A 19,008-nucleotide genomic window follows, 5' to 3' on the forward strand; every position below is an offset into this window, starting at 1 on the left:
CACCATTGTGTCCCCTGTGCCGTGTTCTCCACAGATTTTAACCCAGAGGGTCTCCAGTCATCCACCCTGGTCACCAACATCAGCTTGCAGGGATGCGTGGCTTTCCTTAACATAGAGAGCTACACCCCCGCCCCTTTTATCTACACGATCCCTCCTGTACAAGGTATAGCCGTCTATACCCATGGTCCAGTCATGGGTGCAGTCCCACCAGGTCTCCATTATCCCTATGACGTAATTATTTGCGTTAAGCAGGATTAATTTTGCATAACAAATAACTAGCTAATTTTTTGAGTCACAGATTCTTAGTCAATACTTATTTCAGTTTGTTGGTATTATTTGTGATATCTGCGGTTGGGTCTGTTAATTATCCAAGATTTTGCAAGTTTGTTTCCCAGTTGAACTAGTTAATTGATTAATACGTGAGGCACTATTTTCAAAGATGCATATATCATAATAGTTTCAAAATATATTGTGGTAGTTAATTATGTAAGGCAGGGGTGCTCGACCTACAGCCCATGGGCTAAATGCAGCCCACAGAGCCATGACATCTGGGCTGTGGGGCTCCCCACAGTTCCAGAAATTTGGCACTGGGGGAGCAATGACCATTAATATAGCTACCCTCCCCCTGCTAAATCCCCAAACCCCATTCCCTGCATGGCTGGTCAGAGCCAAGTTATACCCCCTTCTGCAGGGCTGGGCCATACACCCTTCCCTCACACTGAGGCTGGGTCAAGTTGGGGCCTCCTTTCCCTTTCTCCAAAGGGTAGTAGAAGGCTGAAGCAAGTTCCTTTCCCCTTTGGGGCTGCACTGGGGCCAACTCCTAACACCCCCCACCGCCCCCCCATTCAACCCCCAACTGCCTTCTCATGGCCAGACGGTAGCTGCCATGCTCACGCTGGTTCAGGAGTACTGGCCGGGTCTGGTCTGTCAGACAAAAATGTTGGGCACTGCTGATGTAAGGGCATCCAAGCAGGAAAAAGAAACATGACTACATAACAAGCACAGTGAGTTATGAATGTTACTGTCAACCATTCGACTCACAATTGGCTTCCAAAGTTTGATGCACAGCTTATAACATCAGCATCCTGCTTGTAAACATCAGCAGCTCAAACCTTCACAGACAACAAAATGCAGTGTTTACAAACTGCCTCAAGTCAAAGTTTAGAATTGAATTAAAAATTAATATTTGCAGTAATAGTTCCCTTCCCTTGCTCAGTATTGTCTTGGCTCCTTTCACAACCCCTTCCATAAGAATATGGGTCCTGTGCCTAGTTGATGTGGGAACACAAACTAAAAATGGGTAGGAAAGTATAAAGACAACTTTCTCTTGTGTTCTCTTTGTTCTTCAGACAAAGACTCCCAAATAGAAGAAACACATTTGCTGTCCATGCTGGTTCCAAGAACTCAGCATGTACAAATGCCTGCCAACACATTCATCCCTATCACTGTTCCTGCAGCCAAGGTTTCTAAAGATTCAGCTTGTAGAAGGGTTCAGATGAGAAGGTGGAGAGGAAGGGAGGTAATCCAGCCACAAGGATAAGAAGCAAGCATATAGTCAGTGGCCAAAGAGCATAGAATAATCTCTCTTGAGCAACAGAAGATGGCTCCTCACAACAGTCAGCACACAGTCAGTTGAAGAGGAAAAGAGCCCTTCACCATCCCTCCTGTTGCAATAGCCAAATAGCTTACTTTTCCTGCCTTGGTGGCTCAGCAGGGTCTTGCAAGAAATGCAGAGGCTGGGCCCAGATTTCCTCAGAAGGTACATGCAGTGTGGTCTGGATAGTGACCAAGATGCAGAGAAGATGCCCATATGCCTAAGAACTAAGCTTACTAATAAGGCTGTCGGAATACAACTACAATTCCATTTTGCCAGAAATCTAGAAGCTTTAACATTGAGTTTTATTCTCCAGTAGACAACAGACCTTTGGAAATAGTTTTGTGAACAAAAAGTTTAGCCTCTTTCACCCCAGAATAGCCAGTGGCACTGCCCTAAGATCTGAGAGGATCAGGTTCATATTCCTGCTGCTGGAGGTAGAGCAGGGTCTCAGGTCCTGGTTTTCTACATCCCAGGTGAGCAACCTAATCACTGGACTAATGGCTACTCTGAAGTGTAGCTCAATTGCATTTTGCCAGAATGCTTTGTAGAAACATCTCTTGTTTTGACAGAAATTCTTTTTTCCTTGCCTAGTAGTTAACACCCTTGTAGTGTCTCTTTCTGTGGCTTTAACATATTTAATCTTACTCTGCTGTTATCCCCCATAACAAGTTTTCAACCTGTGGTCTGTGAACTCCTGGGGTTCCATGGATTATGTCTAAGGGGTCTGCAAAAGATGACTGTGATCAATCAAAAGTGTGTGAATGCCCACACTTTCAGCTCATAGTAGTCTGTACCTCCATTTGAAATTTCCAAAGGGTTCTGGCACCTTGGTTTGAAAGGGTCTGCAAATGAAAAAGGGTTGAAAACCACTGCTCCAGAATATGGCTCTAAAATTAAATGGTCATAGCCTTGCTTTAACCAAATCACCTCTCTCTTTGTATCCTTCTACTTCTCTACCACAAACATATGCTACTTGACTTCGCTTAAAGCCTTTCTTCAGGACCAAAATGTCAACTCCCACTTTCAGTAGACCATGAAAGGCCAGCCTCTATTGTTTAATGGTTAGATCTTTAAACCAGCACCTTCATGCTCTTTTTGATGTGGTCCCTCATGCTTGGGAGAAATTCCTGTAAATATGTGCTAAGTTAGCTCATTCTTCTCCTTAAGCTGGTTGACCAAGGTGTTTACAAGAAGCTTGACAGTGAAGTAGTGCCTCCTGATGTCTAGCCTGAATCTACCCTCTGCCAGCTTGTGACCGTTATTCCTGGTCATTCCTGGTAGTGCTTGGGGGAACAGGGACTCCCCAAATGCCTGCTGGTCCCCTCCGACTAGTTTGTAACAGGCCACTAGATCCCCCCTCAGCCTGCTCTTGTGGAGGCTGAACAGGTTCAGGTCCCGTAGTCTCTGCTTATAGGGTCTGCCCTACTGCCCCCTGATCATGCAAGTGGCCCTCCTCTGGACCCTCTCCATGTTGTCCACATCCCTCTTGAAGTGCGGCACCCAGAACTGGACGCAGTACTCCAGCTGCGGCCTGACCAGTGCTGCATAGAGGGGGAGGATCACCTCCTTGGACCTGCTCAAGGTGCATCTGTGGATGCATGACAAGGTATGGGGCTGGCCTTCCACACTGTTGGCCCATGTCCATCTTGGCATCAATAATGACTCCAAGATCCTCTTCTGCCTCTGCACTGATGAGAAGGGAGTTCCCCAGCCTGTAGGTATGCTGCTGCTTCTTCCTCCCCAGGTGTATCACCTTGCACTTGTCAGTGTTGAATCCCATCCTATTCACATCTGCCCACCCCTGTAACCCGTCTTGGTCCGATTGCAGGACGTGCCCAGGAACTGACTAAGCCACAAGGTTGCTTCAGCATGGGGCTAGCTGGCAGGCAGCCCACCACGCTAAAGTACCCTTATGCCACAGTCAGCCCCTCCAGTGTCGATACGTGTGCTACTGTGGAGTTTTTCACTGCAGCAGGATACTATTTACAAGTACTATCCTGCTACAAAGTAAATTTATTTTACTCCAGCCTGATAGGAGTGCACATGTAGATACTGAGACTCTTATGGTGAAGCTAAATTAGTCTACTACACAGTAAATGTCTCATGTAGACACACCCAGTGAATCAGCATATAGTACCAGCATATAGACATGCTATGAACAATAAGAGCGCAGATGTACAAACACTTGCAAGTTTCCCCACTTACTGAGAAGGAGGCAGATGTACCAGCTCCACCTGCTGGGCTCTGAGACTGCAGTGATGTTGAAATCAAGCAGAAACTGTGCGAGGAACTCTTATACATGTATTTCACTTGGGTATGGACCCTTCCAAACACCAAATCATTCCCCTTGTGGTTACAGTCCCACCTTGGCAAAGACCAATCCTATTTGTGTTAATAGGAATGGTGTGACATTCTCAAGGCACCATACTTGTTAGTCACCTTTGCCCTCAGCCTGTTAGTGTGCATGTTGGCCTGGGGGTGCAGCCTGAAAACTAAAAGCTATCATGGCCAGCTACTGCAGCATTGCTTTCCCTCCCACTCCCCTAAACCCTCGAGCAGTGGTTCTCAACCTTTTCAGACTTAAGGCACACCTCCATAACTTTTGAGAATTGAGCAACACCACATTTAAAAAAAAAAACGAAACAAAACTATTACAGTGGTTACCTCCTTGCAGAGAGGCCAGGCAGGAAGAGCCTGAGTCTGTCCATATCTGTTTATCACCTCGTACCTCACTTACCTCCTCACCTTCCTAATATACCCTTCATAGGGTCTTGCAGCATCACAGGGTGCCCTGGCACTGTGGTTGAGAATCCCTGCCCTAGAGGCAGAGAGAAATCCTGGCCCTGGTGAAGCCAGTGACAAAACTTGTTACCTTCAGTGAGGCAGGATCTATTCCCTACATTCATTATTGTGGACTGTAGGTCCAATCCCAGAAGATGCCATAGGCCCTTGTTCCCACTGGAAATGCACTAAAAACCCCTAAATGAATCCATCATTGTTTTAAGTTTCCTGCACTGTTTCAGTTAATTTTCCCATGTTTAGGCCTCAGAAAAAGACGAGCAGCAGCCAGTTCTAATACCGCTACTGAACCAAAAATATGACTTTTTGAAAAATGTGAATTTAAGCACAATTTTTCAAAATGTTTCTTAAAACCTTCCCCCTTTTAGTCTCTGCTTGCAGTAGTTGGAGTTGCTGTTTGGCAGAGAAGGATGTAAACAGGCTACTTCATGTTTTGTTTCAATCATTTGTAAAATCGGGACTCACCTGAGGAGAACAGCACACACTCTCTAGTCCTGCCTTTTCCAGCCAGAGATTTCAAGGCATGCCACAAAATTATTCTGGGGTTACAAATAGGGAAACCAAGGCAGAGAGCAGTTAAGGCACTGGAGGCAGTCTGAAGCAGAGGCCAAGTCTCCTGCCTTTCCATCTGCAAACCATTAAACTGCAGCTAACCTCTCTACTTGTGAATGGATATCTATGAAGGGTTCTGCTGTTTTTTCAACAATCCCCCATATATGTACCATTGCGTCCCTGCATGAAATCCAATCTGATGTCAACCTGCTTTCCTCAGGAGGACCAGAAAAAACTAACTCCGATTTGAAAGTACCAAAAATCAGTTTCAGAGCCTCTGAAAACAAATTCTTACAATTGAAACATTTTTTTTTTAAATAGAACTTGTCTAACCCACCTGGAAATTCCCATTTTAAATAGAAGTTGAGTTTTACAAACCCAGTTTTGTGGCAGTAGAACTTTTTGATAGTTTCTACTTACGCTGGATGTAAACTGCCTCAATTTGTGGTTTACTATATAACTATATGCAGCAGTTAAACATTAGCAACATCAGAGTGGGCTTTGCTGTACTAGAGAGCTGGATAGTTTTTAAAATGATTGTTTTGCTTTTCTGGTTTTGGTCTTTGCAGTACATGATCGAAGTCAGAAAGCTGCTTATGCTTTATTTAATTGCCATAACTGATCTTGCTCTTTGCCAGCTGCCACGTTGCTCACTCCTGTTAATATTTTGTCATGTTTGTTGTTTTTTGCAAGATTCGATTACACTAAATTTTCCACGTTCTCACTGCTATGTTCTCTCAGCTGGCATCTTCCCCACCATGAAACACACAATTAGTCCCAGAACCCAAAGTGCTTTGTGCCAAACAACACAGACAAGCCAAAATAGTTTAGTGGGGAGGGGGGAGGGAGTCAACCAGTTTTCTTGCTAAGCCCAGGTAGGTATTTTCAACTATTGGCAGACAAGGACAAATCTGTTTACCAAAGTGCTACTGATGGCTTCTTAAGAAAGGCAAGGTGTATCTACATGTGCAATTAATGTGAACTAATAAACTCTAGAGCTTATCACAGACCCCCTTGCTGAGGCATGTGGAGATGCGGAGCAGCTGGCTAGGGCACAAGGTGCCTTAGTGCTGGGGCTGCCTGCTGGCTAGCCTTGCACTGAGGCACCCTGTGACCCAGCCAGCTGGGGCAGCATCTACACGTGTGCTGCTGTGCACAAAAAAACTCCACAGGAGGGTAGCACTTACAGTTTACAAGACTATGCTGCTGCAGAGTTTATTAGTTTTGTGTGCCCCAATAGAGGTCCACACATAGATGCCAAGATACTTACTGCACAGTTAATTGGTCAGTAAAGGCCTTGTTAATTGTTCAGTAAAGGCCTTGTGTAGACACCCACAGTGTACCAAGAGCATAGCTCTTGAGAGCACACATTTTACAGTGAATGAAACAGAAAAGGGAAGATGCTCAATAAACACAAATGAGACATCAGTACTTAAACCTGAACAGGCTGGCTAGTGATGACAGTGCTGCATGTAAACAGAACTGCAGCTGGTCCTTTATATGACCAGGTTTAGAAACCAGAAACCTTTCTTGATACCAGAGTACAGACTACTTTAGATCAACTTGGGAACTGGTTACTTCAGTCTTTGGCAGAGGTGCTGAAGGGTTGTGTAGTAGGCAGTGGCTGGTTTGTAGTTGTTACAGGGCCAGACAGATCTGTGTAAGTGGGATTGTTCAGTTTTCCAGAACAGGGACAAAAATCCAATTCAGAGGTACCATAAATGAGAATGTAAATTACATGCAAGTAAATTGGAGTGAGTGTAACTTAGAGGCCATGAAGTTGGGAACAAAAGGATGAGGTTACACCATGAAGAAACAGCAAAACAGGATAGTAAAAAACAGAAACCCTTGTCTACAGCTTCCTGTGAGCTGCTTTTTCTTTGCCCTTTGTCCTTCATCCCTGCGGCCATCTCATTCCACTTAGGAACATACATCCTACCATACCTCTGACTTTGACTTGGAGTAGTGTTTCATAGCCATGGAGAATGGGGCTATTCAAGAGTGAGGAAGCTTACAGTAACAGAAAAGGCTTATCCTCATTTGGTCTTGAAACAAAAAAAAAGGAAAATTCACCTTCTAGATTCAGTGGAGCATCTACTTCTTTCCATGTAATTGACACAGGCATTGACATTTGAGATAAATGAGTTGGAGCAGAGAACAAAATCAGCCACACTTCATCCTTTTGAAATTCAAGCTGTTTACTGTACACCTTGTTATACACCTTTCACACAAACTTTCAGATCTATTTGCACATCAGGTGTTAACTCATGATCCCCACCCCACTTCCTTTTTGCCACATTTGCTAAGTCAGGAAAGATGCAAAGATTTCTTGATTGACCATTAATCCAACACCCTCTTTCTGGCAACAGATCAGTATCAAATACTGGCTGCTCTATTCTGTAAAGCGAGATATTCTGTTATCTTGCCACCTCTCAGACAACAAGATTTTTAATTCAGTTCAAGACATTCACTGCAGCCACTGAAATAGTAATACTACAGTGACCTGTTTGGTCCAAAGGACAAACTCCTACCATGAGTTATTGGAATTTAACTGTAACATATTCATAGGTTATATACAAAACTCACACATTCATATTTTGGAACTATATTGGAATTTTTCATTTATCAAGGAAACACACCTTTGCTTTAATCCATTTCATTCTTCAGTTCTAGCTTGCCAACTCTAATAAACATTTTCCACATCACACAGATCAACTTCATTAAAATATCAAATATCTTCCACGCTGAGATGAAGCATCGTCCAGAGCTCAGAAGAGGGTTACTGATACATGGAGATAGCATTTTTGCAAGAGACACTTTCGTTAAGGTGCTGTGAGAGTGTCTGCAGATATAGTTTCTTTGAGATCATGAGTAAAATTCACTTTATTATATGTCCTTTTCCTGTCTTCACGATGAGAGTTCTGCTTCGTTGCTCTTGTTGCTGCCACGTTACCTGCTTACAAGCATTTTCCCTTTTACATTTGTCATGTTCTCCACACATTATTCCTGCAGAAACCAGACAGCCTCACCTGAGTCCAGGGAGAAGGCCTGTTCCAAGCCCTTCTGCTTACAAAACAGTCTAGTCTTAGACACAGAATTCTGTTCATACCAGGTACTACTGGACTCACCTAATGCATGCTCTCTAAGCATTATTATCCCTTTTCAGTGACTGATTTAGGTGTCCTATAATTCTACGGAAATCTTTTCATTGCCTTCAGTGGGACTGTAATTGAGGCTCAGTAGCACTTGGTCTACTTGTCTCTATGGTGACCATATTCCTGCCTCAAAGCAGGACCTTGAATCTGGCTCATTTGGGGCTAGGAAAGAATCTAAACACAGAGAGAGGAAAAAACAAAAACAAACCAGAACCCCCCCCCCCACACACACACACACACTTTAGCCTGTGCTTCATTTCCCATATGTTCACAATACCCAGTGCAGTCAGAATAAGGAGAATGTAGGGCCTACCACGGACAGCTTAGCCCTACCACCTTTGATGTGATTGCTGCATCTTTCATCAAGCCAGACACACAATTGCCCTTTGCTCCTTCCATCTAGGTAGTCTCACTGGACACACAAGTGGAAAAGTTGCACCAGTATAACCTAAGGTGCAATTTAAAGACTTAGTTTAAATTAATGCAGCCCCCTTATGGACAGTCTTTATTTCTGCATAAGACTGGCTTATTTTAGTGTAGTTTAAGTGGCCAGGGTACAACATTTAAATAAAGATAAACCATTCAAACTGAAAAAAGTATGCACAGAAGAATCTGCACTAGCTTAATTTTATTCGTCTAAAAACTGATTTAAAGGTAAACCAGTCCAATTTCCTTGAGAAAGCAAGGTGTTACCATAGTTTTTAATATTCCTTCTTGTTACCCTGCTCAGGCAAAAGTCTGTTGTTGTTAAATTTTGGACTTTGCCTGTGCTTTGGAACTGGAGTATATACTGTAGCTCAGAACCAGCATCTCCTCTTCACATGCTTGTCTAGAGATAAAACTATCCTGTTTCAAGTAAGCACAAAAAAAAGCATCTTGCTTTGTTAAAGAGATCCCAGAAAGACAAACCCTATAGCACCAGGATAGTCCATCAAGAATGGACTGCACATTGTGATAGGTATGTGGATACTAAAGAGCATACAGGCTGGGAATGTAGAGAGCATTTTGTTTCATCTTCCACTGCTGCAGCAGATTTGTCTGCGGGGGAAGGGCGGGGGGAAAGGGGGCAAGGACAAGGAGAGACCCCAAAACAGATTCCAGAAGGCTTTTATACAAGGAATGTAAAGGATGGTTTCTTTGTGTGCATTACCATAGTAGTAAAGTTACATGCATGGAAGACGCACTGGGCATGGCCCGCAAAGCAGCAACACAGTGTAACTACAGCCTAACCCCTGTTCAAAAAATAAAGACTTCAAAGTGCAGAACTCTCCTGAAAAAATGTCTTTCCTAAGATAAGACTTTTACCCGCTCTTATCACACCATCACCTGTGGCAACTGTCTCCTTCTGACAGCTTTCGATTACAAAATACAAGTCAGTCTCTAGCAAATTTAGCCAATGCCAAAAGTTTCCTGCCTCAGAATGTAACAGGTGCTAGGGGGAAGCTACATTGCAAACACATTCCTTAGGTCTCAGAAAGGGAACTGGTTACAAGGAAAAAGTCAGTACGCTTGTTCAGAAGGTATAGTCTTTTTATAGCAGACAATTTAATAATACAGTCCTAAAAGGGGGAGTTGGGTGTTGAACTACACAACTGCACATTTAACAAGTTGGACAAAGATCAGTTCTAGGGAATTGCATCAAAACTCCAGTCACTACAGATGGAGACAAGTCTCCTCCAGTAGAACCGCCTTTGTCCACATGAGCCAAACAGAGAGGGTATTTTCTAACCCAGTTCTGTTCATGATGGTCTTGTTTCTTGTTGTGGGAGCCAATAATCCACAGAAATACAAAGTATTAGTTTAGCCAAGTAGCTTGATCACGATGTGTATGGGTCAGTGGTTTCATGTAAGCATCTCCTGAAAAGATAAGAAGTACAGCAGATGCAACTTGCTAAGAGCAGGAGAGAAGAGGTTCCTGTTTTCCAGATGGATTGGCAGATTTGTTTTATTACAGGATTGGAGTCCTGTCCATACAGCTATCTCCAAGGAGTACCATGGATTTGGGAACCACTTAAACAAACTTAAGTCATTACAATCGAAGCAAACAGACTTCAGGCCATGCATTCTTTCACCTAACCAGGACTTCTCTCATCTCTGCTTGGAACATGAGGCTCTTGATGTGCAACAAGCTTCACAGAGAAACTTGTCTTCCCAAAGGAACTCAGAATGCAGAGCAAATGTGGTGAAAAAAAGATGACCTTGTTACCTTGAAATCCTGTACTGAAGTTGAAATGCCTGTTACTGGAGGTGCCTTGGTGCCAACCCATTTATTTTCCCTTTGACAGCCCTAGCTGAGACTCTACCAGGGCATTACTTCCTCCTCCCTGCACTGCAGTCCCATGACCTGCATGCCTAGCATTTGGGACCATGATGAAAATAGACTTTGCAAACTGATTTGGATTTAAACCTTTTGTGCCAGGAGGTGGGGAGCTTCCAGATGCAGGGCCATTCCCATTGTCAAATGCAATTCATGTGTCCCACTCAAGAAGCCTTGAGCCTCCCTGGCAGCAAAGGGCCCAAACCTTTACAAGCAGGACACCGTGAGCAGCAAAACATTTTAAAAAAGAGCTGGAAGGCACTGCAATGGCTATGAGTTCAACCCAATATAGCAGGGAACAGCTGCATCTCTTTATTTGAGCTGGAAATACTCAAAGCTTCATTTGCCAACTGCATCCTTAGTATACTAAATTATATAGAGATATAGATAAATACTTCAACTGGAATAAAATACACTGGATTTTGGTTTGCTCATTTTACAAGTGAGCTCCCCTCTTCCCCAATCAGTTTGAAATTAAAACCTGAAGGCCCAGTTTATTCACTGAAGCTCATTTCCCAGCATTCCAGGATGGAAATAACACGAGAGAAGGCCGGAGATCAGGAACATGCACTCTGGCTGCAACAGGTTAAAAGGTGAAAGGGAGACCAAATAATTTTTCTAACCCTGAGAACCTAAGGAATTGTGAAGGACCTGGAGGGGAAGCTGGGGTTAAAGGTCACCAGGTTTTTTATTGCAGTTAAAACAGACTCGAACTGGATGATCCCATCCACGGGAAGGAACTGTTCTGCGGTCGTGGGAGCACTCGTCACAAAACCCTTGGCCACAGGCTCGGCAGTGGTGCTTGGACAGCTTGACGTTGAATTCCTTCCGGCAGTTGTGGCAATGCAGGATTTCGTGATCTGGTACCCAGTACACGGGTCTGGCGGCATCTTTCACAAGACCTACAAAGGATCAGAAAGACCCACCTCCATTAGCACTTGTTCTCAGGTACAGAAGAGAAGGGAAGGGCCCCAGGCCCTGCAAATCATATCTGTCACAGTCCCTAATGCTCATTTAGGGTTCTGTCCACAGAACATCATAGACTAATAGGCAACCCCAGCAAGTTCAGGAAATCTGAGTTTTTTTCCTACAGATTCTTCCCCTGCATAATTCAACAGCCTTTTTTCTTACGCTCTCTAAATGGTGGCACCTTTTGTCTAGACATTCATTTCAAGGAGGTGGGCTTTCTCTTCCTCATCGAGAGTTCCCCCCAGTTTTTTGCCATCTCACTGTAGCCACCATCCTTTCTGGCACGCATATAATGATGGAAGTAAGCAAAAGCTTCATTCCCATTTCTACTTCACTAGATCATAAAACGCTCTGCCAGATAAATGAGCTGACTACTTCTAGCGGAAACAAGGGAGAAAAGAACTGATCAGCAATTAGTGCAATATGATGCTCTCTACTGCCCTCCAGCTCCTGGAGATGTTTGGTCATTAAGAAAAAAAGTGCAGCTCAACTGCAAGACAACAGTTAAACTCAGTGCATCTGCTGAATCACTGAAGTTGGTGCATGATATGTAAATGGCCAGCACTCTACATTTGAGAGCTAATTTGCAGAAGTGCTCACCACCCTTAAAAACAGAGGGCCTCCAGCCATAAATTGACTTTCATTCAAGAACTGCAGTTTAACCAACAAGAATGGTCTAACCAATGCAAAATAAAAATGTTTCTAAATGCAAAAACAATTGGATTCCCACAATGCCCACCAAGTGGAATGTCGATGGCAGTCACCACAGCTCCAAGAGTGCTCTGCACTGCCTCGCCGACCTTCCTGGCAATCAGCGTTCCACCTTCCTCATCAGTCTGTGGCTCAGACACATCTGCATGACAGAGTTAGTGTTATAGTGTTCAGCTCAAGTTAGAGTTCAAGACACAATTTATGCCATGTCTCAATATGTATTAGCAGAGAAACTACTGGACCCAGCAAAATTAAAGTTACTTTGCTTAGCAACACTCAAGGGGCTCTCTAGTATCCCAATGCAGGCAAACAATACTCAGCCTCCTTGCCATCCCTTAATTTTCTTGACCTTCACTGTTACGATTTCCCTCTATCTACTCTAGCACCAATATCCCCTGCCATACTACTCCCAACTAGCAGGATGTGCTGTGCAACTGAGCTAAAAATCCAAAATAATTAATTCTAAAGGATCATGTTTGCCAGTAATTGATGATGAAGAGCCTTTATGTCAGAGTGATCTTTCCGAGTTCCTTGACTTCCCCAGTAAAAGCATTTACGAACTCAGTGTGAATGCCTGCCCCAAAGAACACTGTACCTATTGTAGATCTATTTACCCATTCAGAGCAACTGAAATCCCAACCTCACACAGTCTGCCCTAGAATGGGGGTGTTATCAAGGGACCAATACCAAGACTGTAGACACAGGGTATAAACAGACATTGCCAAGTGAAATGGATCAGCTGTGGTAAGATGTCACACTAATCCACTTCAATGGGTGAAATATATTGCCCATTGTCTTCCATTGAACAAGTGCCCGATCCCACAGGACAATGGTCAATGTGTTCCCCGCTTACAGAAATATGCCTTAGACTCCCTGGGCCACATCTCTAAGCAAGGAAAGCTATAGGCTTCAGGCGTTCTTGGAGGCTTCTCTCTAAGTGGGGTGCCCCAGCTTTCCCTGCTTACAGAGACATGCGCCAGCAAAATCTTCCAAGGCATGTGTAAGCAGGGAAAGCTGGACAGGCACTCCTGGGACTTGAGGGACCCTATCCTGTATGGGACTTCCTGGGGCACAGAATCAGGCCCCTCAAACCCTGGAAGTGCTTGCCCATTCAGTTGGAGATCACAGGCAGCTCCATAAAACTAACATGTATGCCACAATAAAAGCAGGAAGAATGATTACCACTTTTGTCACAGCCACAAATGGTGAGCATTTGTGGTGTGAAAAGGAGTACAGACATCCATTTGCTTCGCCTTTGTGCAACCATAAAAATGTTTATGGTCTATTTACACCTACAGTGTCTGATTAGTTCTGACCATGTTAGTTCCCAGGACCAGGATGAGCAGGTCAGATTACCTAACTGGATGCCCCTGTTGTCATAGCAGCTGTCACACACTCGCACAGGTGCTGCACCCCACCCCCGCTCTGGGACAGGGCGGGACTTGGATGAGCAGCCATCACAGAAGCCCTCTCCGCAGGCCCGGCAGTGATGCTTAGTATCGTTATCTTTAAAGGGTATGCCACACTTGTTGCAATTCTGAAGATGACAAAACAGAAAGAGAAACTGTCAGTTCATTTTTCCTAACTGCCTCTGGCATCAAGAGCGTCCCAAAAGCCAGAGCCTGCAGCAGCAGGGAGTATGGCACACCTGGACCCTCTATGCACTCCCACTTTACCAGTCTGTCCTTCACCGAAGTTTCATAGATTAAAAACGCCACTCTAGGTGGTGCAAACATTGTCCATCTGGCCCCAGGATTTCAAGCCTAGAGAAAGGCAGGTTCTGGCTAGGGTCAACATCATTACCATGATCCATAAAGTCTTAATTATGATTGGTTACGACTACACTTTCCTGGATACTTAGAGGCCTACCAGCTGCGCTGTAGGTACAAAGTTAAGATGGTCATTTCTATTTTAGCCATCTATCTCCCCAATTCTTCTCCTGGTTCTCTGGAAGGAACCGACAGGCTTTTTCTAATTGAAAAGCCAGGGCCAAGTTTTAATCTTCAGCTTTATATTTGGTGCAAGTCAGTAGCTGTCATTTTTGTGAGAATGCAAAATTAGGAGCCTAGGACTTCAAATGTGGTTCTTTAAATCCACAGGCAGGATCATGAGAGCCAGCATTTCCATCAACAGTATTGATGGGGTGAAAGGGTCTACAACAGGGAGGGGCAATTAAATGAGGGGACAGAAGGGCAAGAATGGTCTCTGATTCCATGTTTAACCTTTCTTGGACTAAACCAAAATGTGGAACTAGCAGGCAGCTTTAAAAAGAAGGTGAGTTTTACTTGCAGTCCTAGGGGTAAGAGAGGTCCGAAACCAAACTGATATTTTATTATCTTCGTAGCAGTTGGTAGAAGGGAATTTTCAGCTTTGCACAGGGAGAAGCATTTTTCTCAACAGCATGGAGGTGTAGTAGCTGTAGTGTACCAGGATCTGAGAGTTGGGTCTCCAGTAGGCAGGAGCAATCTGGTCCGTCAGCCAAGAGGTCACAGCTTTTGTGGGTCCCAGGCTCAGCTCAGACACTGACTGTGCCATGAAATTCATCCCATCTAGCAGACGTTGAGCTGCATTATTGTTGTCTTTCAGAAATCCATCTGTCTATAAAATAAAAATGTGGATTTATGTGATAATTTAAGAACTGACGGGAAATCTCATTTCTCACACAGGCATCCCTCAAAGCAAAATACCCATCCGTCACTACTGTTAAACTTAAGCATTGCACCTGGAAGTTCTGCATTTCCTCTTCATAAGGCAAAGGGGTATTGTCATGATGTAAGCATTTACCCCAAGAAATCTAATACCAACTGGGTCAATTCACAGCCCCTTTTATTTCATGCTAGCCTGATTACTGTGCCACGTGTTGTGCAATGCTTTCAGAGGAGATGGAACTTCCTCTCTGTCCTTTGTGAACATCGGAGATTCTATAATACTTTCTGTTAGAGGAAGGGTTTTCCTGAGTGTGTCTTTATACCATTGTTTTCTAGGATGCTGTGCATGGTTAGTTTTCACAGGGAACGTGTGCATGGAGCAGTTCAGAAGGGAAGCCACTAATATTCTACATTTTTGTTTCGACTTAACAGATCTCTTCCATTTCTTATGATTTAAGTTTTCTAACTCTTCACACACAGGGCCACTATAACATGGTTCACTAGTACCATCTCCAATCCAGTTTTTAATGTCTACCCAGACAAAAATTGACAGCCTTTTACTCCATGGATCTCAAACTTAGAAAGATGCTCAATTTTTTAAGAAACAGGAACAGGGCACCTGCCATAGTCACAGTACTACAACTACCTAAACACCCTTCCATTACCACCCCATTCTCCAAAACCACCTCACCAAAACTTACTCCTGGCCACACATGCTCGATTTCCGTCCTCACCACTGTGTCCACAGGATCTTGGTTTCCAAACCAGTATTGCCGGCTGCGGTATACCACTCCACAGTTAGGGCACTCAATCACATACCTTTGTGGGGAGTAGACAAAGAGAAGGAAGGGTCATCTTAGTAAGGAACTGGAGGCCAAAGGATCTGGCAAGAGGAGAAAATATGGAAAAAGAAGAGAGACTCCCTGCTTTTGTGCTTACCCTGACCAGGCGTACTTGGCAAGGCCCAACCAAGGTGAGTCAGTGGAAGCAGATGTTTTGGGCACCACGCTGACCTCCTTCCCTCGTTCATAACAGCCCTAGAACATGAGTGACAGATTAAAATGGCATGTCTTGGAACTGTGAATTCTATGATTCCCACAGCCCTTGGTCATAAAAGGGAATAAAGGCTGTATTTGGCATTTGTTTGTGGAAACTGTTTGCTAAAAAGAGATCACATGATGAATGGAGGTTTAGCCCATGATTGTTAATGGAGGTTTTGTGCATCATTTCCCAGGTGACTTCATTAGCCTAACAGAGATGACTAGGGCTGAAAAACTAAACCTCCCACAAGGCCATGTTATACTCAGCTCAGATAAATCAGATAAACATGTTACACTCAGCTCAGATAAACATATAAGGGTGGATATAAGGAAGTGGGGAGAACAGCTGAAGTGTACTCAGCATGCTGAGACTGAAGGGCGACATGTAATGCCTGGTTCATCTTGAGATTTGGGAGCAAAGCTGGTGATTTAGTTAGTGAACAATACCCACAGTGTGATCAGGCTCCATTAAAACAGAACAAAAACCACAGTGCCATTAAAGATCAACAGGGGTCTTGCTGCTGTGACAGGGCCAAGGGCTGCTCCTACAAGTCTCTAAAACAAGAGGAACATGCAAGTGATACTCCTCATTCATGGGCATTTTTACCCATGCTGTGGGATGCACCACTGGGCACTTTAATTAGTGAGCTCTGCTAATTAAAGGTGCCTGTGTGTCACATGTATCAATGTCACCGCACATCCCCACGCTGAAAAAGTGGCAGTGGGGCACTTTGAACTAAAGCGCAAACATGTTTTATTTCAAAGTGCCCCACCACCATTTTTTCGATGCAGAGATGCATGGCAGTGCTGATGCATGCAACGAAAATGGCTGCCAGAGAATGTCAATTTTCATGCTCCAGCAGACTCAATTAATCCAACGCACTGGATTTCCAGCATGTTGCAGCAGGCTCTGCATACATGTATAAGAGTCCACAAGCCTCACTTCTCTTCTCTTCCCCTCCATTTCCTGGATCCTGTCCCTACAACTTTGCTCACCTTGCAGGTATAGACTCTGTTGTCATACTGGTGAGAGTATCTGCATCGGCTCCTGGATTCATGAGGAATTCCTTCTTTCACATGGTTCATACTGTTTTTGCAGCCACATCTAGAGTTCAAATGCAAGCAGTGAGCCAGCTATACAGTCAGTCAATCTGACACTACACGAATCTCAACATAACATCAGTTATGTTATTAACAAACAGGTATAGTCCTGCTAATCCCAAACCTCTTCAAAACGTGTACATCTAAACACTGATTTTTATCTGCCACTGAAATATCTTCTGAGTAAGGTAAAGCAAACATTTCACATCACAAAACAGAATTACAGAGCACTTTGGTGCAGGAAATGAATATTGTACCTGGTTTGTAGAAAATCTAGATGGAACTAATCAAATCTATAAATAGGCCAAGATACCTAGGCTAGCTTCCCAGCTCTTACGAAGTGTGCTATAGAAGAGTCTCTAATGACCTCAAAAAATGGCAATTTAGTTTTACTTTTTATTTGACAGAAAGGACTTCCAGCAAAACAATCCATTGTAATCATGCTCATACAGCTCAGTACGATTTAGGAGGACTGTCCAGCACCTACTGATTCATCAACCCCATGCCCAGGACTTTCTGTAGAGAGGTCTTCCTCTCAAGTTCCAGTCAAGTCCAACTCTGTCAGGTACGCAAAATTTTTGCAGCCCAGGTCAGCATGGCTGCTACTCACAGACCATATGTTACAGTTCAACATTGTGTAGATGTATGCTTTGATCATTTTTACCCAAATCGGCTATTTTAACCTAACAGGAATAACTACAGGTGGAGTCTTTCTAACTTCTAAGGATTATTGTAGATTGCCCATTTCTAACTCCACCCTATGATGGGCTTCTGCAGTTTGGAGACCACATGCTTAGCTACTTGTGGAAAAGACACGGGCAGAGAGATAACAAAACATGAAAACCCAAGGACAAAGACCATGCTATCTAGCTGCGATGTGGCAACAGACATTATCAGAGTATATAAATTGAACCGTTTTTCAGCCAGTTCAAATAGTTTCTGATTTCAAATAAAAACAGCCAAATTCTGTATTTAAATGTTAAGGTGGTACCACACTGATGTCACTTCCTGATGCTTCTTTTCAGGGTACTTGTGATCTCACAATGACAATACATTCTGATGTTAAATACCTTGACAGTACTAAGCACTAGAAGAATGATAGCTTGTTTCTCATTGACTTACCCACAGCTGAGGCATACAGAGGAGCAAGTGAAATACTCATCTGGAAAAAAGGAGCTGTGAGCCATCTGCTCATCAGGGATCTCACCACTGAACCGGTCGCTCAATGCCTGTTAGAGAGAGAGAGAAACACTGGTGAGGAATTCAGAGCAACATAGAGTAGAGCGATTCACCAGGTCAGTAAGAGCCTTCTGTTAAGATGCAGGTCTTCACGGACATCCTGAGATGCTCCTCATAGGTGCCCAATCAGTTCCCCTTTTGGAAGAGAGAACTAGCTGGGCATTGCAGCTAATGAATAATGGATTGCTAATCAGGAAACCATACCAGCCTGAGCCATAAAGAGAAATGCAAAATCCCCTCTGTCTTCCTTCTAAAGAACAGTAACCAAACAAGACCAATTGGCAGTGAGATTGGTTGGGTGATCTCATGAATATTTTCCATCTTTGGAGTTCTGTGAATGGACAAAAAGGATTGGAAAAAACAGCTTATATATACCCAAACAAAACAGTTGGGCAAGGGGTAAAAAAGGGATTTATTGCCTTTCTTGTGGGATTCAAGTTTGCCCTTGCATGCCTAATATATTTGCTGGACTTCAAAGTAGGTGACATACATTAACTAATATTAAGGTCAATGGAAACCACAGGTAAGTGTCATGTAAAACAGTTTAAGTGAGGTTCAGGGCCTGGCTCTACCCTATAAAAAGCTACAATTAGTGTATTCAAGGGCCAGAGTAATGCTGTTTTTAAGTTTTATTTGTACATGTTTTGATATATGTGCCATGCACCTTGCCCTACCTCCACTAAGCACCCTGGTGTCTATCTTAGGTTTCCCTGCAGTATTGAAGTGTTGAACAAATTAACTTGAGCTTATCCTACCCTTTCAAAGATTTTGCCACACTGTCTACTTTTCATACAGATGAATCTCAGGTCAAACAATTCCTTTCTGCCAATCCCTCAGGAGATTATGCATGAAGTATTATTATACTAATACTAAACACCTG

The 19,008-nt window shown here is 43.6% G+C and overlaps 1 protein-coding gene across 1 annotated transcript in view; it reads right to left on the reverse strand.

Moving 5' to 3' along the window:
- Positions 1 to 9,615: 9,615 nt before the first annotated feature.
- ZFYVE1 (zinc finger FYVE-type containing 1) overlaps positions 9,616 to 19,008 on the reverse strand; it is a 29,974-nt gene continuing 20,581 nt past the window's right edge. The window contains exons 5-12 of the mRNA XM_019551760.1: positions 18,012 to 18,118; positions 16,785 to 16,893; positions 15,688 to 15,785; positions 15,450 to 15,567; positions 14,528 to 14,698; positions 13,457 to 13,637; positions 12,129 to 12,242; positions 9,616 to 11,322 (exon numbers count right to left, since the gene is read on the reverse strand). Of these exons, the coding sequence (XP_019407305.1) occupies positions 11,090 to 11,322; positions 12,129 to 12,242; positions 13,457 to 13,637; positions 14,528 to 14,698; positions 15,450 to 15,567; positions 15,688 to 15,785; positions 16,785 to 16,893; positions 18,012 to 18,118 (1,131 nt within the window). The 3' untranslated portion in view covers positions 9,616 to 11,089. The remainder of the gene's footprint in view (positions 11,323 to 12,128; positions 12,243 to 13,456; positions 13,638 to 14,527; positions 14,699 to 15,449; positions 15,568 to 15,687; positions 15,786 to 16,784; positions 16,894 to 18,011; positions 18,119 to 19,008) is intronic.

The sequence above is a fragment of the Crocodylus porosus genome, unplaced genomic scaffold, assembly GCF_001723895.1.
Source record: "Crocodylus porosus isolate Cpor-Errol unplaced genomic scaffold, CroPor_comp1, whole genome shotgun sequence".
NCBI lineage: Eukaryota > Metazoa > Chordata > Crocodylia > Crocodylidae > Crocodylus > Crocodylus porosus.